At 43.2% G+C, this 26,500-nt stretch overlaps 1 protein-coding gene and 1 pseudogene across 1 annotated transcript; both read left to right on the forward strand.

Annotated features, from left to right (window-relative positions):
- LOC129832082 (trichohyalin-like) overlaps positions 1-26,500 on the forward strand; it is a 47,903-nt pseudogene that overhangs the window by 2,581 nt on the left and 18,822 nt on the right.
- On the forward strand, positions 15,237-21,071 carry LOC129832088 (suppressor of cytokine signaling 1-like). Its single transcript, XM_055895849.1, has 3 exons — positions 15,237-15,783; positions 17,910-18,340; positions 19,264-21,071. The coding sequence occupies exons 2-3, from the start codon at positions 17,966-17,968 to the stop codon at positions 19,636-19,638; spliced, it is 750 nt and encodes a 249-aa protein (XP_055751824.1). The 5' UTR covers positions 15,237-15,783; positions 17,910-17,965; the 3' UTR covers positions 19,639-21,071.

Here is a 26,500-nt window from a genome sequence, read left to right on the forward strand (position 1 = left end):
TATAACAACGATGTAGGCTGTGTGTAGCGGTTATGATATGAGCTATGCTGTCTAGGACGTTACTATAACTAACGTGGAGACTACGATGTAGGCTGTGTGTAGTGGTTATGATATGAGCTATGCTGTCTAGGACGTTACTATAACAACGATGTAGGCTGTGTGTAGTGGTTATGATATGAGCTATGTTGTCTAGGACGTTACTATAACGTGGAGACAACGATGTAGGCTGTGTGTAGCGGTTATGATATGAGCTATGCTGTCTAGGACGTTACTATAACAACGATGTAGGCTGTGTGTAGTGGTTATGATATGAGCTATGCTGTCTAGGACGTTACTATAACAACGATGTAGGCTGTGTGTAGTGGTTATGATATGAGCTATGTTGTCTAGGACGTTACTATAACATGGAGACAACGATGTAGGCTGTGTGTAGCGGTTATGATATGAGCTATGCTGTCTAGGACGTTACTATAGCAACGATGTAGGCTGTGTGTAGCGGTTATGATATGAGCTATGCTGTCTAGGACGTTACTATAACATGGAGACAACGATGTAGGCTGTGTGTAGTGGTTATGATATGAGCTATGCTGTCTAGGACGTTACTATAACAACGATGTAGGCTGTGTGTAGCGGTTATGATATGAGCTATGCTGTCTAGGATGTTACTATAACAACGATGTAGGCTGTGTGTAGTGGTTATGATATGAGCTATGTTGTCTAGGACGTTACTATAACGTGGAGACAACGATGTAGGCTGTGTGTAGCGGTTATGATATGAGCTATGTTGTCTAGGACGTTACTATAACATGGAGACAACGATGTAGGCTGTGTGTAGTGGTTATGATATGAGCTATGCTGTCTAGGACGTTACTATAACATAGAGACAACGATGTAGGCTGTGTGTAGTGGTTATGATATGAGCTATGCTGTCTAGGACGTTACTATAACTAACATGGAGACAACGATGTAGGCTGTGTGTAGCGGTTATGATATGATTTGGCTTGTAAAAGTATTTTTTTGTTGCCATGGTCAGATACAGCTGATGTGTTGCCATGGTCACAGACAGCTGATGTGTTGTGCGTTGAAGTCCACAAGAGAAAGGGGGGAAAAGGTGAGAGGAGTAGAGAGGAGTAGACGCCAGAAGGAATTATGACGTGGCTGCTATGAACGTGAACTGTTTTTTTTTTACGTCCGGGTGTATTCATTCCGGACGTTTCTGTTTTAGGAAAAACTGAAGCGAACGGAAACGGGGATAGAAACATACCTGGATTTTTTTGTCCAATAGAAAATTCCGTTTAGCAACTGTTGGACTAATGATTACAACCTAAGATCAGCTAGATGCAAGAGCCCAAACAACTAACTGTATTTATTTATTCTGCTCCTTTGCTCCCCATTATTTCTATCTCTACTTTGCACATTCTTCCACTGCAAGTCTACCATTCCAGTGTTTCACTTGCTATATTGTATTTACTTCGCCACAATGGCCTTTTTTTTGCCTTTACCTCCCTTATCTCACCTCATTTGCTCACATCGTATATAGACTTATTTTTCTACTGTATTATTGACTGTATGTTTTGTTTATTCCATGTGTAACCCTGTTGTTGTTGTATGTGTCGAACTGCTTTGCTTTATCTTGGCCAGGTCGCAGTTATAAATGAGAACTTGTTTTCAACTTGCCTACCTGGTTAAATAAAAGGTGAAATAAATAAATAAAATGAATAAATAAAGAGTGTACAAAAGAGGTATTGAATGTGTCTCTGTTTGTCACCTCCATTTTGTCTTTCGACTTGTGTACGCCTACTGTTGTCATCTTTCATTCATTGGTTAGATTGTAGCAACCTCATAATGGGTACAGGGAAACATGTCCATATCATGTAGGAACCTAAACCCTATCACTGTTACATTGAACTGGGTGAATATGAATGACAGTAACCTAAACCTATCACTGTTACATTGAACTGGGTGAATATGAATGACAGTAACCTAAACCTATCACTGTTACATTGAACTGGGTGAATATGAATGACAGTAACCTAAACCTATCACTGGTACATTGAACTGGGTGAATATGAATGACAGTAACCTAAACCTATCACTGTTACATTGAACTGGGTGAATATGAATGACAGTAACCTAAACCTATCACTGTTACTTTGAACTGGGTGAATATGAATGACAGTAACCTAAACCCTATCACTGTTACATTGAACTGGGTGAATATGAATGACAGTAACCTAAACCTATCACTGTTACATTGAACTGGGTGAATATGAATGACAGTAACCTAAACCTATCACTGTTACATTGAACTGGGTGAATATGAATGACAGTAACCTAAACCTATCAATGTTACATTGAACTGGGTGAATATGAATGACAGTAACCTATCACTGTTACATTGAACTGGGTGAATATGAATGACAGTAACCTAAACCTATCACTGAGCTGGGTGAATATGAATGACAGTAACCTATCACTGTTACATTGAACTGGGTGAATATGAATGACAGTAACCTAAACCTATCACTGTTACATTGAACTGGGTGAATATGAATGACAGTAACCTATCACTGTTACATTGAACTGGGTGAATATGAATGACAGTAACCTAAACCTATCACTGTTACATTGAACTGGGTGAATATGAATGACAGTAACCTAAACCTATCACTGTTACATTGAACTGGGTGAATATGAATGACAGTAACCTAAACCTATCACTGTTACATTGAACTGGGTGAATATGAATGATAGTAACCTAAACCTATCTCTGTTACATTGAACTGGGTGAATATGAATGACAGTAACCTAAACCTATCACTGTTACATTGAACTGGGTGAATATGAATGACAGTAACCTAAACCTATCACTGTTACATTGAACTGGGTGAATATGAATGACAGTAACCTAAACCTATCACTGTTACATTGAACTGGGTGAATATGAATGACAGTAACCTAAACCTATCACTGTTACATTGAACTGGGTGAATATGAATGACAGTAACCTAAACCTATCAATGTTACATTGAACTGGGTGAATATGAATGACAGTAACCTATCACTGTTACATTGAACTGGGTGAATATGAATGACAGTAACCTAAACCTATCACTGAGCTGGGTGAATATGAATGACAGTAACCTATCACTGTTACATTGAACTGGGTGAATATGAATGACAGTAACCTAAACCTATCACTGTTACATTGAACTGGGTGAATATGAATGACAGTAACCTATCACTGTTACATTGAACTGGGTGAATATGAATGACAGTAACCTAAACCTATCACTGTTACATTGAACTGGGTGAATATGAATATGAATGACAGGAGCCTAAACCTATCACTGTTACATTGAACTGGGTGAATATGAATGACAGTCACCTAAACCTATCACTGTTACATTGAACTGGGTGAATATGAATGACAGTAACCTAAACCTATCACTGTTACATTGAACTGGGTGAATATGAATGACAGTAACCTAAACCCTATCACTGTTACATTGAACTGGGTGAATATGAATGACAGTAACCTAAACCTATCACTGTTACATTGAACTGGGTGAATATGAATGACAGTAACCTATCACTGTTACATTGAACTGGGTGAATATGAATGACAGTAACCTAAACCTATCACTGTTACATTGAACTGGGTGAATATGAATGATAGTAACCTAAACCTATCAATGTTACATTGAACTGGGTGAATATGAATGACAGTAACCTATCACTGTTACATTGAACTGGGTGAATATGAATGACAGTAACCTAAACCTATCACTGAGCTGGGTGAATATGAATGACAGTAACCTATCACTGTTACATTGAACTGGGTGAATATGAATGACAGTAACCTAAACCTATCACTGTTACATTGAACTGGGTGAATATGAATGACAGTAACCTAAACCTATCACTGTTACATTGAACTGGGTGAATATGAATGACAGTAACCTAAACCTATCACTGTTACATTGAACTGGGTGAATATGAATGACAGTAACCTAAACCTATCACTGTTACATTGAACTGGGTGAATATGAATGACAGTAACCTAAACCTATCACTGTTACATTGAACTGGGTGAATATGAATGATAGTAACCTAAACCTATCACTGTTACATTGAACTGGGTGAATATGAATGATAGTAACCTAAACCCTATCACTGTTACATTGAACTGGGTGAATATGAATGACAGTAACCTAAACCTATCACTGTTACGTTGAACTGGGTGAATATGAATGACAGTAACCTATCACTGTTACATTGAACTGGGTGAATATGAATGACAGTAACCTAAACCCTATCACTGTTACATTGAACTGGGTGAATATGAATGACAGTAACCTAAACCTATCACTGTTACATTGAACTGGGTGAATATGAATGACAGTAACCTAAACCTATCACTGTTACATTGAACTGGGTGAATATGAATGACAGTAACCTAAACCTATCACTGTTACATTGAACTGGGTGAATATGAATGACAGTAACCTATCACTGTTACATTGAACTGGGTGAATATGAATGACAGTAACCTATCGATGTTACATTGAAGTGGGTGAATATGAATGACAGTATCCTAAACCTATCACTGTTACATTGAACTGGGTGAATATGAATGACAGTAACCTAAACCTATCACTGTTACATTGAACTGGGTGAATATGAATGACAGTAACCTAAACCTATCACTGTTACATTGAACTGGGTGAATATGAATGACAGTAACCTAAACCTATCACTGTTACATTGAACTGGGTGAATATGAATGACAGTAACCTAAACCTATCACTGTTACATTGAACCGGGTGAATGGAATATGAATGACAGTAACCTAAACCTATCACTGTTACATTGAACTGGGTGAATATGAATGACAGTAACCTAAACCTATCACTGTTACATTGAACTGGGTGAATATGAATGACAGTAACCTAAACCCTATCACTGTTACATTGAACTGGGTGAATATGAATGACAGTAACCTAAACCTATCACTGTTACATTGAACTGGGTGAATATGAATGACAGTAACCTAAACCTATCGCTGTTACATTGAACTGGGTGAATATGAATGACAGTAACCTAAACCCTATCACTGTTACATTGAACTGGGTGAATATGAATGACAGTAACCTATCACTGTTACATTGAACTGGGTGAATATGAATGACAGTAACCTATCACTGTTACATTGAACTGGGTGAATATGAATGACAGTAACCTATCACTGTTACATTGAACTGGGTGAATATGAATGACAGTAACCTAAACCTATCACTGTTACATTGAACTGGGTGAATATGAATGATAGTAACCTAAACCTATCACTGTTACATTGAACTGGGTGAATATGAATATGAATGACAGTAACCTAAACCTGTCACTGTTACATTGAACTGGGTGAATATGAATGACAGTAACCTAAACCTATCACTGTTACATTGAACTGGGTGAATATGAATGACAGTAACCTAAACCTATCACTGTTACATTGAACTGGGTGAATATGAATGACAGTAACCTAAACCTATAACTGTTACATTGAACTGGGTGAATATGAATGACAGTAACCTAAACCTATCACTGTTACATTGAACTGGGTGAATATGAATGACAGTAACCTAAACCTATCACTGTTACATTGAACTGGGTGAATATGAATGATAGTAACCTAAACCTATCACTGTTACATTGAACTGGGTGAATATGAATGACAGTAACCTAAACCTATCACTGTTACATTGAACTGGGTGAATATGAATGACAGTAACCTAAACCTATCACTGTTACATTGAACTGGGTGAATATGAATGACAGTAACCTAAACCTATCACATTGAACTGGGTGAATATGAATGACAGTAACCTATCACTGTTACATTGAACTGGGTGAATATGAATGACAGTATCCTAAACCCTATCACTGTTACATTGAACTGGGTGAATATGAATGACAGTAACCTAAACCTATCACTGTTACATTGAACTGGGTGAATATGAATGACAGTAACCTAAACCTATCACTGTTACATTGAACTGGGTGAATATGAATGACAGTAACCTAAACCTGTCACTGTTACATTGAACTGGGTGAATATGAATGACAGTAACCTAAACCTATCACTGTTACATTGAACTGGGTGAATATGAATGACAGTAACCTAAACCTATCACTGTTACATTGAACTGGGTGAATATGAATGACAGTAACCTAAACCTATCACTGTTACATTGAACTGGGTGAATATGAATGACAGTAACCTAAACCTATCACTGTTACATTGAACTGGGTGAATATGAATGACAGTAACCTAAACCTATCACTGTTACATTGAACTGGGTGAATATGAATGACAGTAACCTAAACCTATCACTGTTACATTGAACTGGGTGAATATGAATGACAGTAACCTATCACTGTTACATTGAACTGGGTGAATATGAATGACAGTAACCTAAACCTATTGATGTTATACTGAATATATTATTAATATTAAACTGAAATATGAATGACAGCCATCCGATATGACGTAATAGACATAAAGCGAAGCTCATTTAAAAAAAAACTAAATTGTTCTACCTCATCTTAAAACAGCACTACTGCTCCCTCCCTCCCTCCCTCCCCCTCTCCCCCTCTCCCCCTCTCTCCCTCTCTCCCTCTCTCCCTCTCTCCCTCTCTCCCTCTCTCCCTCTCTCCCTCCCTCCCTCCCTCCCTCCCTCTAACTTCTGCTCACAGTCAATCATATTGTTTCACTTTCACGATGAAAACACCAGCTCCATTGTTTACTACAGGTTCATTAAACACGAAACTACAAGCTTCGATCATTCCTGTAACCAAATTCCTCTTTCTAGTCTTCCTCCTCAGTCGTTACGTGGTGTGTTTTATTTACAGAAGGACGGCCATCTGGTACACATCATCTGGATATACCACCCTTCAGATTATAAAAAATTCATGGCTTTAAAATGGTTCATTAATGAAGCACTAATCAATTCATGAATTCAAATTCAATGGTGGTACATGGTGCCGACCAATAAACAACATCAAATTATAACTAGGAAACGAGTGCTATTTACTATACATCTTTACATCGTAGTAACACTTATTGCCATAAGTACTTTCTGGGAAAAATAAAGTGGTTTTATTCTATTGTATATATTTTTTTATCAGCTTCATATTCAAGTGAACAAACTTCACCCAAAGGCAGCAATGTAAAAGTAAACCTGGATTACATCTAGCAACCGAAATAAAGAGAGACTAGAGGAGTCCAGACATCAGGAGAGACTAGAGGAGTCCAGACATCAGGAGAGAGGAGTCCAGACATCAGGAGAGAGGAGTCCAGACATCAGGAGAGACTAGAGGAGTCCAGACATCAGGAGAGACTAGAGGAGTCCAGACATCAGGAGAGACTAGAGGAGTCCAGACATCAGGAGAGAGGAGTCCAGACATCAGGAGAGACTAGAGGAGTCCAGACATCAGGAGAGACTAGAGGAGTCCAGACATCAGGAGAGAGGAGTCCAGACATCAGGAGAGACTAGAGGAGTCCAGACATCAGGAGAGACTAGAGGAGTCCAGACATCAGGAGAGAGGAGTCCAGACATCAGGAGAGACTAGAGGAGTCCAGACATCAGGAGAGAGGAGTCCAGACATCAGGAGAGACTAGAGGAGTCCAGACATCAGGAGAGAGGAGTCCAGACATCAGGAGAGACTAGAGGAGTCCAGACATCAGGAGAGACTAGAGGAGTCCAGACATCAGGAGAAGACTAGAGGAGTCCAGACATCAGGAGAAGACGAGAGGAGTCCAGACATCAGGAGAGACTAGAGGAGTCCAGACATCAGGAGAGACGAGAGGAGTCCAGACATCAGGAGAGACTAGAGGAATCCAGACATCAGGAGAGACTAGAGGAGTCCAGACATCAGGAGAGTCGAGAGGAGTCCAGACATCAGGAGAGACGAGAGGAGTCCAGACATCAGGAGAGACGAGAGGAGTCCAGACATCAGGAGACACTAGAGGAGTCCAGCCATCAGGAGAGACTAGAGGAGTCCAGACATCAGGAGGGGAGTCCAGACATCAGGAGAGACTAGAGGAGTCCAGACATCAGGAAAGACTAGAGGAGTCCAGACATCAGGAGAGACTAGAGGAGTCCAGACATCAGGAGAGACTAGAGGAGTCCAGACATCAGGAGAGACTAGAGGAGTCCAGACATCAGGAGAGACGAGAGGAGTCCAGACATCAGGAGAGACGAGAGGAGTCCAGACATCAGGAGAGACGAGAGGAGTCCAGACATCGGGAGAGACTAGAGGAGTCCAGACATCGGGAGAGAATATAGGAGTCCAGACATCAAGAGAGACTATAGGAGTCCAGACATCAGGAGAGACGAGAGGAGTCCAGACATCAGGAGAGACGAGAGGAGTCCAGACATCAGGAGAGACGAGAGGAGTCCAGACATCAGGAGAGACGAGAGGAGTCCAGACATCAGGGGAGACGAGAGGAGTCCAGACATCAGGGGAGACGAGAGGAGTCCAGACATCAGGAGAGACGAGAGGAGTCCAGATATCAGGGGAGACGAGAGGAGTCCAGACATCAGGAGAGACGAGAGGAGTCCAGACATCAGGAGAGACGAGAGAAATCCAGACATCAGGAGAGACGAGAGGAGTCCAGACATCAGGAGAGACGAGAGGAGTCCAGACATCAGGAGAGACTAGAGGAGTCTAGACATCAGGAGAGACGAGAGGAGTCCAGACATCAGGAGAGACTAGAGGAGTCCAGACATCAGGAGAGACGAGAGGAGTCCAGACATCAGGAGAGACGAGAGGAGTCCAGACATCAGGAGAGACGAGAGGAGTCCAGACATCAGGAGAGACTAGAGGAGTCTAGACATCAGGAGAGACTAGAGGAGTCCAGACATCAGGAGAAGACTAGAGGAGTCCAGACATCAGGAGAGACTAGAGGAGTCCAGACATCAGGAGAAGACTAGAGGAGTCCAGACATCAGGAGAAGACTAGAGGAGTCCAGACATCAGGAGAGACGAGAGGAGTCCAGACATCAGGAGAGACTAGAGGAGTCTAGACATCAGGAGAGACTAGAGGAGTCCAGACATCAGGAGAAGACTAGAGGAGTCCAGACATCAGGAGAGAGGAGTCCAGACATCAGGAGAGAGGAGTCCAGACATCAGGAGAGACTAGAGGAGTCCAGACAACAGGAGAGACTAGAGGAGTCCAGACATCAGGAGAGACGAGGAGTCCAGACATCAGGAGAGACTAGAGGAGTCCAGACATCAGGAGAGACTAGAAGAGCCAGCTCTCAGCCCTAGCTAAGTATTGTAAGGCCACTCCAAAAGAGAAAGTGTGCAGTTGTCTGTAGAAGTGGTCTGTTTAATCCTTTCAGTGCTGATAAGAATAACTTTATTTTGTATTCATCGTAATTAACTGAATCATTTCCAGGAAGAAATAAGCAATCAACGTGTATTGAGTGAATAATACCCCAGATGCTATCGCAACAGGAATTCTTGTGTTTGTATCATCAACACTGTTACGATTATAGGCGTAAGGGGAAAGTTTCCTTATGCCCGGATCCTGGGGTCAGTCAATAGAGGAAGCTGATCCTAGATCTGCATACCTAAGTTGAACTTCATCAAAGAGAGATAAGGTAATGTTTGCTTTACTGTAAATCATGTGATTTACTTGAACACTACAGAGAAAGCAAAAGCATTCTCATACTAATACCAAACCAGGAATGTGAAGTAATATAGGACATGTAGGGTAAAGTAGGATATTGTAGGATATTACAGGACATACTGTATAGTGTAATGTAAGGTAATAAATGTAACGGATGTGAAATGGCTAGCTAGTTAGCGGGTACGCGCTAGTAGCATTTCAATCAGTTACGTCACTTGCTCTGAAAACTAGAAGTAGGGTTGCACCTTGCTCTGCAAGGGCCGTGGCTTTTGTGGAGCGATGGGTAACGACGCTTCGTGGGTGTCAGTTGTTGATGTGTGCAGAAGGTCCCTGGTTCGCGCCCGAGGTCGGGGCGAGGGGACGTACTAAAGTTATACTGTTACATAAAGGACATATAGGATAATGTAGGGTTATGTAGGACGTATATGGTAATGTAGGGTATTGTAGGATATTACAGGACATACTGTATAGTGTAATGTAAGGTAATAAAGGACATGTAGGATAATGTAGGATAATGTAGGGTTATGTAGGACGTATATGGTAATGTAGGGTATTGTAGGATATTACAGGACATACTGTATAGTGTAATGTAATACAGGACATATAGGGTATTGTAGGATATTACAGGACATACTGTATAGTGTAATGTAAGGTAATAAAGGACATATAGGATAATGTAGGGTTATGTAGGACGTATATGGTAATGTAGGGTATTGTAGGATATTACAGGACATACTGTGTAGTGTAATGTAAGGTAATAAAGGACATATAGGATAATGTAGGGTTATGTAGGATGTATATGGTAATGTAGGGTAATGTAGGATATTACAGGACATACTGTATAGTGTAATGTAATACAGGACATATAGGGTAATGTAGGGTAATGTAGGACTATTACAGGACATACTGTATAGTGTAATGTAATATAGGACATATAGGGTAATGTGGGGTAATGTAGGATATTACAGGACATACTGTATAGTGTAATGTAATACAGGACATATAGGGTAATGTAGGGTAATGTAGGATATTACAGGACATACTGTATAGTGTAATGTAATACAGGACATATAGGGTAATGTAGGGTAATGTAGGACTATTACAGGACATACTGTATAGTGGAATGTAATATAGGACATATAGGATCATGTAGGGTAATGTAGATTATTACAGGACATACTGTATAGTGTAATGTAATATAGGACATATAGGGTAATGTAGGGTAATGTAGGATATTACAGGACATACTGTATAGTGTAATGGAGGGTAATATAGGACATATAGAGTAATGTAGGATATTACAGGACATGTAGGGTAATGTAGGGTATACAGGACATGTAGGGTAATGTAGGGTATACAGGACATGTAGGGTAATGTAGGGTATACAGGATATGTAGGGTAATGTAGAGTCTACAGGACATGTAGGGTAATGTAGAGTCTACAGGACATGTAGGGTAATATAGGGTATACAGGACATGTAGGGTAATGTAGAGTCTACAGGACATGTAGGGTAATGTAGAGTATACAGGACATGTAGGGTATACAGGACATGTAGGGTAATGTAGAGTCTACAGGACATGTAGGGTAATGTAGAGTCTACAGGACATGTAGGGTAATGTAGAGTCTACAGGACATGTAGGGGTAATGTAGGGTATATAGGATATGTAGGGTAATGTAGGGTATACAGGACATGTAGGGTAATGTAGAGTCTACAGGACATGTAGGGTAATGTAGAGTATACAGGACATGTAGGGTATACAGGACATGTAGGGTAATGTAGAGTATACAGGACATGTAGGGTAATGTAGAGTCTACAGGACATGTAGGGTAATGTAGAGTCTACAGGACATGTAGGGGTAATGTAGGGTATATAGGATATGTAGGGTAATGTAGGGTATACAGGACATGTAGGGTAATGTAGAGTCTACAGGACATGTAGGGTAATGTAGAGTATACAGGACATGTAGGGTATACAGGACATGTAGGGTAATGTAGAGTCTACAGGACATGTAGGGTAATGTAGAGTCTACAGGACATGTAGGGTAATGTAGGGTATACAGGACATGTAGGGTAATGTAGAATATACAGGACATGTAGGGTAATGTAGAGTCTACAGGACATGTAGGGTAATGTAGAGTCTACAGGACATGTAGGGTAATGTAGAGTCTACAGGACATGTAGGGTAATGTTGAGTCTACAGGACATGTAGGGTAATGTAGAGTATACAGGACATGTAGGGTAATGTAGGGTATACAGGACATGTAGGGTAATGCAGGGTATACAGGACATGTAGGGTAATGTAGAGTCTACAGGACATGTAGGGTAATGTAGAGTCTACAGGACATGTAGGGTAATGTAGAGTCTACAGGACATGTAGGGTAATGTAGGGTATACAGGACATGTAGGGTATACAGGACATGTAGGGTAATGTAGAGTCTACAGGACATGTAGGGTAATGTAGAGTCTACAGGACATGTAGGGTAATGTAGAGTCTACAGGACATGTAGGGTAATGTAGAGTATACAGGACATGTAGGGTAATGTAGAGTCTACAGGACATGTAGGGTAATGTAGAGTATACAGGACATGTAGGGTAATGTAGAGTCTACAGGACATGTAGGGTAATGTAGAGTCTACAGGACATGTACGGTAATGTAGGGTATACAGGACATGTAGAGTAATGTAGGGTATACCGGACATGTAGGGTAATGTAGGGTATAAGTTACTCTGCTGATAGTCACTCCAGAGACACATCTTACCAAACTCTGTTACTCCATCTCTCCCTGTTTCACAGAAATGAAACTCTCTCTCTCTTACACACTACGGTCATTACGTGGTGTTGTGACAGTTTGTTGTGACAGTGTGCTGTGACAGTTTTTTGTGACAGTGTGCTGTGTGTGTGTGTGTGTGTGTGTGTGTGTGTGTGTGTGTGTGTGTGTGTGTGTGTGTGAGTGTGTGTGTGTGTGTGTGAAGGACCTCAGTGTTAGTTTGGTTAATGGATAAAACATGATCCCAATTTATGCTGAATAATGAGAACATGACTGGGGCTGGAACGTGACTGGGGCTGGAACGTGACTGGGGCTGGAACTTGACGGGGCCTGGAACGTGACTGGGGCTGGAACGTGACTGGGGCTGGAACGTGACTGGGGCTGGAACGTGACTGGGGCTGGAACGTGACTGGGGCTGGAAGGTGACTGGGGCTGGAACGTGACTGGGGCTGGAACGTGACTGGGGCTGGAACGTGACTGGGGCTGGAACGTGACTGGGGCTGGAACGTGACTGGGGCTGGAACGTGACTGGGGCTGGAACGTGACTGGGGCTGGAACGTGACTGGGGCTGGAACGTGACTGGGGCTGGAACGTGACTGGGGCTCGTAAATTTTAACTAGTGTGCTGTGACTTCAACACAGCATGCAAAACTAAAAATGTCATTTTTAGGAACCAAATACACAGGCAGTTAGGAAAGCTAAAGCTAGCTTTTTAAAACAGAAATTTGCATCCTGTAGCACAAACTCAAAAAAGTTCTGGGACACTAAAGTCCATGGAGAATAAGAGCACCTCCTCCCAGCTGCATACTGCTCTGAAGATAGGAAACACTGTCATAAGCATTTCCCTACGGCTGGCCATGCTTTCCACCTGGCTACCCCTACCCCGGCCAACAACTCAGCACCCCCTGCAGCAACTTGCCCAAGCCGCCACCCCGCCCCCCGCTTCTCCTTCACCCAAATCCAGATAGCTGATGTTCTGAAAGAGCTGCAAAATCTTGACCCCTACAAATCAGCCAGACCAGACAATCTGGACCCTCTCTTTCTAAAATTATCCACCGCAATTGTTGCAACCCCTATTACTAGCCTGTTCAACCTCTCTTTCGTATCGTCTGAGATCCCCAAAGATTGGAAGGCGGCCGCGGTCATCCCCCTCTTCAAACGGGGGAGACACCCTGGACCAAAACTGTTACAGACCTATATCCATCCTGCCCTGCCTTTCTAAAGACTTTGAAAGCCAAGTCAACAAACAGATCACTGACCATCTCGAATCCCACCGTACCTTCTCCGCTGTGCAATCTGGTTTCCAAGCTGGTCATGGGTGCAGCTCAGCCACGCTCAAGGTACTAAACGATATCATAACCGCCATCGATAAAAGACATTACTGTGCAGTCGTCTTCATCGACCTGACCAAGGCTTTCGACTCTGTCAATCATCACATTCTTATCGGCAGACTCAACAGCCTTGGTTTCTCAAATGATTGCCTCGCCTGGTTCACCAACTACTTCTCAGACAGAGTTCAGTGTGTCAAATCGGAGGGCCTGTTGTCCGAACCTCTGGCAGTCTCTATGGGGGTGCCACAGGGTTCAATTCTCGGGCCGACTCTCTTCACTGTATATATCAATTATGTTGCTCTTGCTGCAGGTGAGTCTCTGATCCGCCTCTACTACCCACCACTGCGACCTGTATGCTCTCGTTGGTTGGCCCTCGCTTCATATTCACCGCCAAACCCACTGGCTCCAGGTCATCTACAAGTCTCTGCTAGGTAAAGCAAATGATAGACTTCTTTCTACTGTATTATTGACTGGTATGTTTTGTTTATTCCATGTGTAACTCTGTGTTGTTGTTTTTGTCGCACTGCTTTGTTTTATCTTGGCCAGGTCGCAGTTGTAATTGAGAACTTGTTCTCAACTGGCCTACCTGGTTAAATAAAAATTTAAATACAAATGTATAAAATGTCTGAAACTGCGGTGGTGGGGGATGGGGAGCAGCGTGTGCGACACGGTGTTGTGAGGGGCCGATAACAGTCACCGGCAGGGAATTGAGAACAACTTAAGTAAAACTCTCTCGCTCCCTCGCACGTTCCTCTAGCTCGCTCCCTCCCTCCCTCCCCTCGCTCGCTCTCGCTCTCGTTCCCTCGTTCCCTCGCTCGCTCTCGTTCCCTCGTTCCCTCGCTCTCGTTCCCTTAAGTAAAGTAAGTGTTGTGAGGGGCTGATAACAGTCACCGGCAGGGAATTGAGAACAACTTAAGTAAAACATACTTTAAAGCATTAATTAAATAATTTTCAAGGGTATCTGTACTTCACTATTTAAATTTAACTTTAGCTTTTATTTCACTACATTCCTGAAGAAAATAATGTGCATTTTACTCAATACCTTTTCCCCCCCTGACACTCACAATATATGTTTTACTTATTATATTATTATTATACTACGCAAACCAACACCATTTTATTTTGTATTTATTTTTTGTTTACGGACAGACAGATGCTCCAAAACGTTTGAAATTATTTATACTTTTACTTTCAATACTTTTTTTTTTTTTTTAGCAATTACGTTTACTTTTGATACTTAAGTATATATTAAAAAAAAAAAATATATATATATATATATATATATATATATATATATATATATATATATATATATACTTTTAGACTTTTACTCAAGTAGACGACTTCTTGTCATGAAAGTTTAAACAGATTATGCAAAATGAAGTTTCCCTGAAACCAGCGCCCACTTCTCAGAACGTGGCCACTAGTCTATTATGGGGAGAAGCATCAGATAATCTGAAACTGACGTGGATTCCTGCTTCACAACGAGTCAAGTGTTTGAAAGTAAAGAGACTGGTTTTTCTGTGAAGCGACAGTTTTACTATAAAACCTTTGAATGGAAGCGAAACCCTGAAGAGGGAAGCTAGAGAGAGGCTCTACAGTTGAGCGGTGAGACACCCGGAGAGGGCAGTAAAGGGATTTCTCAGAAACGGCTGTTCACTTTTAAAACGAAAGTGAAACGGATATTTTTTTTTACAATCTCTCGAGTTATGTTAGGGTAGTTTATGGGCCTGAACGTTTATTTAGCTCCTTACCGAACAGCAGCGGACAGATGATCAAACCAACAAGGAGAGAGTGGACGTGAAAAACAATGTGGATAATACTATAACGTCAGATTTACCGCGCCTTCTCTCTACTAGTTTGGACGTCTATTGATGATCAAGAACAGGATTAATACCGCAGTGATTTGGTTTTAAAAAACTCGATTTTGATTCGGAAAATATAAAAAGTGCAACATTGCAAACCGACATTGCACTCGTTTTGCAAAACGGTAAGAATAATTCAACACAGTTGCCTATTGTGGATTTAACTTTTTTTCCAAATATATTTGTAGTTTTTGTTTCGCAACATTGATTATTGTGCAATTGAATTGTGGCGTCATAAAGCAGCCTAACGATACACCATTTTGTACATAATAACTTACATATTGTCAGAAAATATTTTTGGGGGGACTAGACAACAGTCAACATGACCACTGGTATAATATACTCATTTAAAACGTGATTCGACGTTTTCTTTATGAGCGGTAAGATTTGGGCCAGTTCGTAACAGTACGAACTAGTCAGTTAACAAACTAAGTTTTTTTTGCCGGATACATCTACTGCTATATCTATCTACAACATTATTGTTAGAGTCTAGTTAACTGGGAACAGCTTTAGAGTTATGATCCTAGTTAGGGACAGGGATGGCTAAAATCAATGTCAATTTACTTAGTAGCTAGGATGGAGAATGTTTACAATTCACGCTTGTTCTCTTGGCAACAATTGTCACTTTTTTGAGGTTTGGCCCAACATCAAATGGGACTATCAGTTAGTATACACCTCAGCTGGGGTTGTTTGGGCTTGGCCTGATTAACAATACAGCCCCGGGGGTGGCAGGTAGCCTAGTGGTTAGAGCGTTGGGTCAATAACCGAAAGGTTGCTAGAACGAATCCCCCGAGCTGACAAGGGACAAATATGTCGTTCTGCCCCCTGAACAAGGCAGTTAACCCTCTGTTCCCCAGTAGGCCGTCATTGTAAATAACAATTTGTTCTTAACTGACTTGCCAAGTTAAATAAAGGTTAAATAAAAAGTTTACATTTTTAAGCAGACTGGCCGGTAGGTAGGCAGACAGACAGATACAGGCAGACAAAGGCAGAAAGATACAGACAGACAGGTAGGCAGACAGACAGCTGTAATGTTCTCTGATGTTGTCATTGTCATCTTATCAGTTGTTTTAACTCACGGCGCGTCACAGCGCTGTGCCAACTCGGTACAACGTCTACCATTGGTGTCATTGGACATAATACTCACTTATAGGAAGACGGCCGTTTCCTAGCCTCGGTATTGGGCCTTTAGGCTGGGTATCTGTAAAGCACTTTGTGACCCCCCCCCCCACCCCCACTCACGGTGGTAACTAACCTCACTTATAGGAAGACGGCCGTTTCCTAGCCTCGGTATTGGGCCTTAAGGCTGGGTATCTGTAAAGCACTTTGTGACCCCCCCCCCCCCACCCCCACTCACGGTGGTAACTAACCTCACTTATAGGAAGACGGCCGTTTCCTAGCCTCGGTATTGGGCCTTTAGGCTGGTTATCTGTAAAGCACTTTGTGACCCCCCCCCCCCCCCAAAAAAAACGGATTTATAAAATACATTTGATGTCATTTTTTGATTGAACTCACGGTGATAACTAACCGTAGACATCGTTAGGCAGGTTTCCATTGAGCCGGGTTTAATTAGACTAAAACCCATGTTGCGAAGAGAGAGAGAGAGAAAGCGGGTGTCATGGAAACGGCAGAGAGATAGGAGACGTCTTCTAAAAAGGTCGACAACATTTTTATCCGACGGACGGGCGAGGATTTTTCAATCGGTCTAATTTTCTTTATTTAAAAAAATATATATATATATGATAATGATGGAAACTGTGTTTTTTCTCTCTCTCTCGAATAAGTTAATTGTTTTCGCCTTGCTTTGCTGGCAGGTTTCACCATTTACAACAAGAGTGCCAAGTAAACCATTGCAATCTATACATGCTTGTCAAACGTGACAAAATGAGCAGTCGTTCTACCATCTAAACCTCTGTGATATATATTGTCCATAACCAAAAAATATAAACGTATTTTCAGCTGTTTGAAGCTGGTGAACAAAACTACAAGTAGAAGATGATGCAAAAAAAAACGACATTTAAAAAAACAGGAAGCATAGAATGACAGATCTAGAATTCACATTTCTTACATATTTGCAGCATTAAAATGGAAAGGCACCATAGCAGGCAATTGTCGTATCTATTTTCAATGTAAAAACTTTATAAATGTTGATTTAATTTAATTTTTAATTGTAAATAATCACTGGACAAGTTAATGGTAACATAGCTCCTATCATAAGTAGTAGTGGTCTGATGGTCTCTCTCTCTCTCAGGATGCCAGGGAACTGTGTAGCGATGGGAGAGGGTTGGGACCGCTCTCCCCTGTAGGATGGTCGCTCACAGCACTGTGGAAGAACAAGACACAACGCCTTCACCTTCATCATCATCGTCGTCGTCACCTTCTAGACCCAGGGACACCTCCACCCTCCTCTCGACTCCACACTCGGAGGACCACCACGCTACCTCGCCACCACCATCGTCATCCTCATCAGTGTCCCAGTCACACCGTCAGCACCCATCCAACCAGTGTGTGGCGTTCCCTATCCCAGTCCTGTTAGACCATCAGCCCCCTCTGCCCCTCCTGGACCCGGTGCCCACCCACTTTCCCCTGTTTCCCTGCAAGGTAGACTTCCTGTTAATCACCCGGACGGCCTCCATGTTGGAACGCTCCGGCTTCTACTGGGGCCCGCTAGGCGTGGAGGAGGTAATTACACAATCCATTGATCATCTAAATCACCCACTCAGAGCCTGGTTCCTCTCTAGGTTTCTTCCTAGGTTTCCTGCCCTTTCTAGGGGAGTTTTATTTCCTAGCCACCGTGCATCTGCATCGCTGTTTTAGGTCTGGGTTTCTGTATAAGCACAAAAAAAGGGCTTTTATAAAAATACATTTTATTGATTGATCGAATGTTATTTATATAACCTTTTCACAACAATAATTGTCAGAAATTATCCTTTAGTGTAAAAGAACATAGACAGCTGTCGTTAATGTATTTAACTGCACGGATTTAAATACAACAACTTAGATTACATGAAGTTAAAGGAGAAGTCATTTTATTTAAAAAAAAAAAAAAAATCTTTTGATGTTCATGGAAAAAAGGGTCCAGTCACCTTTTTGTTGTTGTTTCAAAATGTTTTTGAGAAACTCGCCCCAAACTCGCCCTAAATCACTTCCTCGTTGTGTATTAGGGCCCGGGAAAAAACATGATCAAAAGATAAAAATAAAAAAACAATTAAACAATTAAAAAGCTCTTAGTGAACTCAGTTCTTTAAAGATGTTTTAACAAATTAAAACCTGTATCCGTTATATTCTATTTTGTTTTGCGACTTGCCATTTTTTACATCAAATGTTTTTTGGATTTGGTTGTATAAATCAATAAATAAAAGACTTCTCCTTTTCAACCTGAAGTATTTAACCTATTTTGGGAACTTGACATATTACACAGGAATGACTCAATTTATTACATAAACCTTTTTTTTAAAGTGTTTTAATTATTTAAAATGTTACTGTTTTTCATCTGGAATCAAATGAACATCTTGCTTTTTAAATGCATGTATTATTTAAAACCTAAAATTAAATTCATTATTGATTGATTTGTTATTGATTCTGTCCTCCTCCTCTTCTCGCAGGCTCACAGTCGACTGAAGGACGTTGCCACGGGAACATTCTTGATCCGGGACAGTCGTCAGAAAGACGTCTTCTTCACGTTGTCCTATCGCGCCGCCAGCGGCCCGGTCAGCGTACGCATCATCTATAAGGGACAGCGGTTCAGCCTGGCAGGAAGTGAGCACTCTTTCCCCTGCCTCTTCCTCCTACTGGAACACTACATGAATTGCTCGAAGAAAAGCCTGACTGTCCCGTACAGGAAGCGGCGGCCGACGCTCCAGGAGCTGTGCAGGAAACAGGTCGTGGAGTCGTGCTGCGGTGAGGTGGAGCGGGTCGCGATGGTCCCCGTCAACCCAGTCCTGAAACACTTCCTGTTAGAGTTCCCGTACAGGATATGATGTCACAAGGGGGATGCCGTTGAGGCGGGACTTGGCTAACGGAGAGTTGAGACTCCATGGAGTTTCGGGACTGAAAAAAAATGATTCGGATCGGGTCGGTACTTAAGAATTTTGGGTCGGGTTTGCTTTGAAACTAGAGACCCCCGGGGTCGTGGTTAGAAACGAGGTCAGAGTTCAAAAACCCGCACCCTATTCTCTAAACGGTGCACTACTTGGACAGGGTCATAGGTCACACTTGGTCTGGGTTGGGTTTATCCGGGTCGGTGGGTCCCTGGAGGACCGTATGTGGACGACAACAACAGGTTATGGGGCGGCGCTGCATTAAAGAACCACCGGGGTGGGTGTGTTCTGATCCGGGTCTCGCTGACCGTGTGAGGTGGACAGTATGGTCTCGCTGACCGTGTGAGGTGGACAGTATGGTCTCGCTGACCGTGTGAGGTGGACAGTATGGTCTCGCTGACCGTGTGAGGTGGACAGTATGGTCTCGCCGACCGTGTGAGGTGGACAGTACGGTCTCGCCGACCGCGTGAGGTGGACAGTACGGACTCGCCGACCGTGTGAGGTGGACAGTACGGTCTCGCCGACCGTGTGAGGTGGACAGTACGGTCTCGCCGACCGTGTGAGGTGGACAGTATGGTCTCGCTGACCGTGTGAGGTGGACAGTATGGTCTCGCTGACCGTGTGAGGTGGACAGTATGGTCTCGCCGACCGTGTGAGGTGGACAGTATGGTCTCGCTGACCGTGTGAGGTGGACAGTATGGTCTCGCTGACCGTGTGAGGTGGACAGTATGGTCTCGCTGACCGTGTGAGGTGGACAGTATGGTTAGTGGACTGGTTCTGCCGTTGTAGGCAGGACTGGGTTCGCTGTAGCACAACAAATGACGCACAACAGCAATACTTTACTGACAATGTTTACAATGTTGTTTACAATCTTTACAACGACCAGGAATATTTACGCTACACAATATTACAGTACTGTATGTATAACTGTGTACTATGTAGTACTAACGTGTATAACTGTGTACTCTCTGGTACTAATGGGTATACCTGTGTACTCTCTGGTACTAATGGGTATAACTGTGTACTATGTAGTACTGACAGGTATAACTGTACTATGTAGTACTAACAGGTATAACTGTGTACTATGTAGTACTAACGGGTATAACTGTACTATGTAGTACTAACAGGTATAACTGTGTACTATGTAGTACTAACGGGTATAACTGTGTACTATGTAGTACTAACGGGTATAACTGTGTACTATGTAGTACTAACAGGTATAACTGTGTACTATGTAGTACTAACAGGTATAACTGTGTACTATGTAGTACTAACGGGTATAACTGTGTACTATGTAGTACTAGCATCATATCTGCTGTGCAGACTCTCTCTTCTAAGAGTGTTTTAATAATAAATATAACGTTTATATTTCAGCCTCGTCTTCCTGTCGGTCTGTGTGTTGCTGTTAGACAATATTTTATTCTCTAATCCTCCTCGTCAGTTAACAACAAACTCTTATTTCCGGGCTAGACCCGGACGACGCTGGGCCAATTGTGCGCCGCACTATCGGACTCCCAAATCATGTCCGGGTTGTGATACAGCCTGGAATCGAACCAGGGTCTGTAGTGATGTCTCTAGCAGTGCCTTAGACCGATGCTCCGCTCGGGAGCCCCCCCCCCCTCCGAGTGAAGAGACCTGACGCCCAATCACAGATCTAGAACCAGCTAGTTTATAAAGCAGGAAGTAGTGACCTACAACAGTTAAACACAACCAGGGAGGTCACTGCTCTTAGAGTCATTTATCAGACAGACAGACAGACAGACAGACAGGCAGAGACAGACAGGGAGACAGAGAGGCAGACAGGGAGACAGAGAGGCAGACAGGGAGACAGGCAGATAGACAGAGAGACAGACAGGGAGACAGACAGGGAGACAGACAGACAGGCAGAGACAGACAGGGAGACAGAGAGGCAGACAGGGAGACAGGCAGATAGACAGAGAGACAGACAGGGAGACAGACAGACAGGGAGACAGGCAGAGAGACAGACAGGGAGACAGACAGACAGACAGGCAGACAGAGACAGACAGGCAGAGAGACAGACAGACAGGCAGACAGAGAGACAGACAGGCAGAGAGACAGACAGGGAGACAGACAGACAGACAGGCAGACAGACAGGCAGACAGAAAGGCAGACAGGCAGACAGACAGGCAGAGAGACAGACAGGGAGACAGGCAGACAGACAGAGAGACAGACAGGGAGACTGACAGGGAGACAGACAGACAGGCAGAGAGACAGACAGGGAGACAGACAGACAGACAGACAGGCAGACAGAGACAGACAGACAGGCAGACAAGCAGACAGAGACAGACATACAGACAGACAGAGACAGACAGACAGTGTGGTTGGTGTGACAACGCTGTGTACAGTAGGTAACCGCAGTGACACATCAATGTGACAGGTGGGCTGAGCTATGATAGTAAACGCTGTGTGTGTGTGTGTGTGTGTGGTCTATTACCAGAAAATGTAGGGAAGTGAAGAACCAGAAGGTGTGTCAGTAAAATATGTTTCTGTCAGAAGAGGGGCCGTGTGCCAGAATGTCTCGCCATGTGGGTGGTGTGTGTGTGTGTGTGTGGTTAGTCAGAATGATGACTACTAAAAGGTGAAAGGTCGATAACCTTCGTCGTAAATCACCCGTTTGATAATAATGACGAGGAGAGAAACCGCAAACCTGTCAAAATGACGACGGAGACATTACTATCAGAACACAGATGATTATTACAGGACCAAACATTTACAAGAATCAGACAGCTTTGCCACGGAATGTGTGTGTGTGTGTGTGTGTGTGTGTGTGTGTGTTTCATTCATAGTATTTCAGATTTAGAGAAGTGAAGTCTTTCAGGTGTTTGACAGAGTTTGTGACTGATTTCTGTGGAAGTCTATTTATATACACACACACACACACACACACACACACACACACACACACACACACACACACACACACACACACACACACACACACACAATCTCAGTATTATTTAATCTACGGTTTCCAGAATTCTCTATAAAGAGCCTTGTCCTTCTCCGTCTGGCGATGAGGAAGTACAACCCCGGGACGAGTCACTGATGTAGGACACAGAGGATGGTGTTTATACATGGGAGTTCCCTTAACACCGAGACGGTCATATTTTACTCTCTTTCTTCTGTCTCCCCTCCTTTCCTCTCTCTGTCTCCTGTCCTCTCTTTGTCTCCCCTCTTCTCCTCTCCTCTCTTTGTCTGTCTCTCTCTCCTCTCTTTGTCTGTCTCCTCTCTCTGTCTCTCTCTCCTCTCTTTGTCTGTCTCCCCTCCTTTCCTCTCTCTGTCTCCTCTCCTCTCTTTGTCTGTCTCCTCTCTCTGTCTCCCCTCCTCTCCTCTCTGTCTCCTCTCCTCTCCTCTCTCTGTCTCCTCTCCTCTCTCTGTCTCCCCTCCTCTCCTCTCTCTGTCTCCCCTCCTCTCCTCTCTCTGTCTCCTCTTCTCTCTGTCTCCTCTCCTCTCTCTGTCTCCCCTCCTCTCCTCTCTCTGTCTCCTCTCCTCTCTCTGTCTCCCCTCCTCTCCTCTCTCTGTCTCCTCTCCTCTCTCTGTCTCCTCTCCCCTCTCTGTCTCCTCTCCCCTCTCTGTCTCCTCAGCTGTGTAGGCCTGTCTTACCAATTCAATAATATTGGGCTTGTTCCAACATTGAAGCCGAGGCGGTTTCAGGTGACTATTTTGTCGTCATGCCTACACATTATTTCAGGTGACTGTCGTCATGACTACACATTATTATTTCAGGTGACTATTTTGTCGTCATGCCTACACATTATTTCAGGTGACTGTCGTCATGACTACACATTATTATTTCAGGTGACTATTTTGTCGTCATGCCTACACATTATTTCAGGTGACTGTCGTCATGACTACACATTATTATTTCAGGTGACTGTCGTCATGACTACACATTATTATTTGGTAGATCAGTCAGTTCAGTGACAATTTACCCAAAATGCATCACACAGTGACATGATCTGGAACACGAGCCCTCTTTAAGAGCTGTGGTTAGACACAAACACACAGCAGCCCTCGATTACCAGGAACACACACACACACACACACACACACACACACACACACACACACACACACACGTTTCCCTGAAGAGACTAAGATAGACCAGAAAACAAAGCCGGTGACAGACCACATGAAAACACAGTTTTTTTCTGTTTCCATCTCGTCTCTCTGCTGTGATGTACAGGTCTCTATCCTCCTCGTCTTAATGTCTCTCTGCTGTGATGTACAGGTCTCTATCCTCCTCGTCTTAATGTCTCTCTGCTGTGATGTACAGGTCTCTATTCTCCTCGTCTTAATGTCTCTCTCTGCTGTGATGTACAGGTCTTTATCCTCCTCGTCTTAATGTCTCTCTCTGCTGTGATGTACAGGTCTCTATCCTCCTCGTCTTAATGTCTCTCTGCTGTGATGTACAGGTCTCTATCCTCCTCGTCTTAATGTCTCTCTCTGCTGTGATGTACAGGTCTCTATCCTCCTCGTCTTAATGTCTCTCTGCTGTGATGTACAGGTCTCTATCCTCCTCGTCTTAATGTCTCTCTCTGCTGTGATGTACAGGTCTTTATCCTCCTCGTCTTAATGTCTCTCTGCTGTGATGTACAGGTCTCTATCCTCCTCGTCTTAATGTCTCTCTCTGCTGTGATGTACAGGTCTCTATCCTCCTCGTCTTAATGTCTCTCTCTGCTGTGATGTACAGGTCTCTATCCTCCTCGTCTTAATGTCTCTCTCTGCTGTGATGTACAGGTCTCTATCCTCCTCGTCTTAATGTCTCTCTCTGCTGTGATGTACAGGTCTCTATCCTCCTCGTCTTAATGTCTCTCTCTGCTGTGATGTACAGGTCTCTATCCTCCTCGTCTTAATGTCTCTCTGCTGTGATGTACAGGTCTCTATCCTCCTCGTCTTAATGTCTCTCTCTGCTGTGATTTACAGGTCTCTATCCTCCTCGTCTTAATGTCTCTCTGCTGTGATGTACAGGTCTTTATCCTCCTCGTCTTAATGTCTCTCTCTGCTGTGATGTACAGGTCTCTATCCTCCTCGTCTTAATGTCTCTCTCTGCTGTGATGTACAGGTCTCTATCCTCCTCGTCTTAATGTCTCTCTCTGCTGTGATGTACAGGTCTCTATCCTCCTCGTCTTAATGTCTCTCTGCTGTGATGTACAGGTCTCTATTCTCCTCGTCTTAATGTCTCTCTCTGCTATGATGTACAGGTCTCTATTCTCCTCGTCTTAATGTCTCTCTCTGCTGTGATGTACAGGTCTTTATCCTCCTCGTCTTAATGTCTCTCTGCTGTGATGTACAGGTCTCTATCCTCCTCGTCTTAATGTCTCTCTCTGCTGTGATGTACAGGTCTCTATCCTCCTCGTCTTAATGTATCTGCTGTGATGTACAGGTCTCTATCCTCCTCGTCTTAATGTCTCTCTCTGCTGTGATGTACAGGTCTCTATCCTCCTCGTCTTAATGTCTCTCTCTGCTGTGATGTACAGGTCTCTATCCTCCTCGTCTTAATGTCTCTCTCTGCTGTGATGTACAGGTCTCTATCCTCCTCGTCTTAATGTCTCTCTCTGCTGTGATGTACAGGTCTCTATCCTCCTCGTCTTAATGTCTCTCTCTGCTGTGATGTACAGGTCTCTATCCTCCTCGTCTTAATGTCTCTCTCTGCTGTGATGTACAGGTCTCTATCCTCCTCGTCTTAATGTCTCTCTCTGCTGTGATGTACAGGTCTCTATCCTCCTCGTCTTAATGTCTCTCTGCTGTGATGTACAGGTCTCTATTCTCCTCGTCCTAATGTCTCTCTCTGCTGTGATGTACAGGTCTCTATCCTCCTCGTCCTAATGTCTCTCTCTGCTGTGATGTACAGGTCTCTATCCTCCTCGTCTTAATGTCTCTCTCTGCTGTGATGTACAGGTCTCTATCCTCCTCGTCTTAACGTCTCTCTCTGCTGTGATGTACAGGTCTCTATCCTCCTCGTCTTAATGTCTCTCTCTGCTGTGATGTACAGGTCTTTATCCTCCTCGTCTTAATGTCTCTCTCTGCTGTGATGTACAGGTCTCTATCCTCCTCGTCTTAATGTCTCTCTCTGCTGTGATGTACAGGTCTCTATCCTCCTCGTCTTAATGTCTCTCTCTGCTGTGATGTACAGGTCTCTATCCTCCTCGTCTTAATGTCTCTCTCTGCTGTGATGTACAGGTCTTTATCCTCCTCGTCTTAATGTCTCTCTCTGCTGTGATGTACAGGTCTCTATCCTCCTCGTCTTAATGTCTCTCTCTGCTGTGATGTACAGGTCTCTATCCTCCTCGTCTTAATGTCTCTCTCTGCTGTGATGTACAGGTCTCTCTCTGCTGTGATGTACAGGTCTTTATCCTCGTCTTAATGTCTCTCTCTGCTGTGATGTACAGGTCTTTATCCTCCTCGTCTTAATGTCTCTCTCTGCTGTGATGTACAGGTCTCTCTCTGCTGTGATGTACAGGTCTTTATCCTCCTCGTCTTAATGTCTCTCTGCTGTGATGTACAGGTCTTTATCCTCCTCGTCTTAATGTCTCTCTCTGCTGTGATGTACAGGTCTCTCTCTGCTGTGATGTACAGGTCTTTATCCTCGTCTTAATGTCTCTCTCTGCTGTGATGTACAGGTCTTTATCCTCCTCGTCTTAATGTCTCTCTCTGCTGTGATGTACAGGTCTCTCTCTGCTGTGATGTACAGGTCTTTATCCTCCTCGTCTTAATGTCTCTCTGCTGTGATGTACAGGTCTCTATCCTCCTCGTCTTAATGTCTCTCTCTGCTGTGATG

The sequence above is a fragment of the Salvelinus fontinalis genome, chromosome 2 (genome assembly GCF_029448725.1).
Source record: "Salvelinus fontinalis isolate EN_2023a chromosome 2, ASM2944872v1, whole genome shotgun sequence".
Taxonomy (NCBI): Eukaryota; Metazoa; Chordata; class Actinopteri; order Salmoniformes; family Salmonidae; genus Salvelinus; species Salvelinus fontinalis.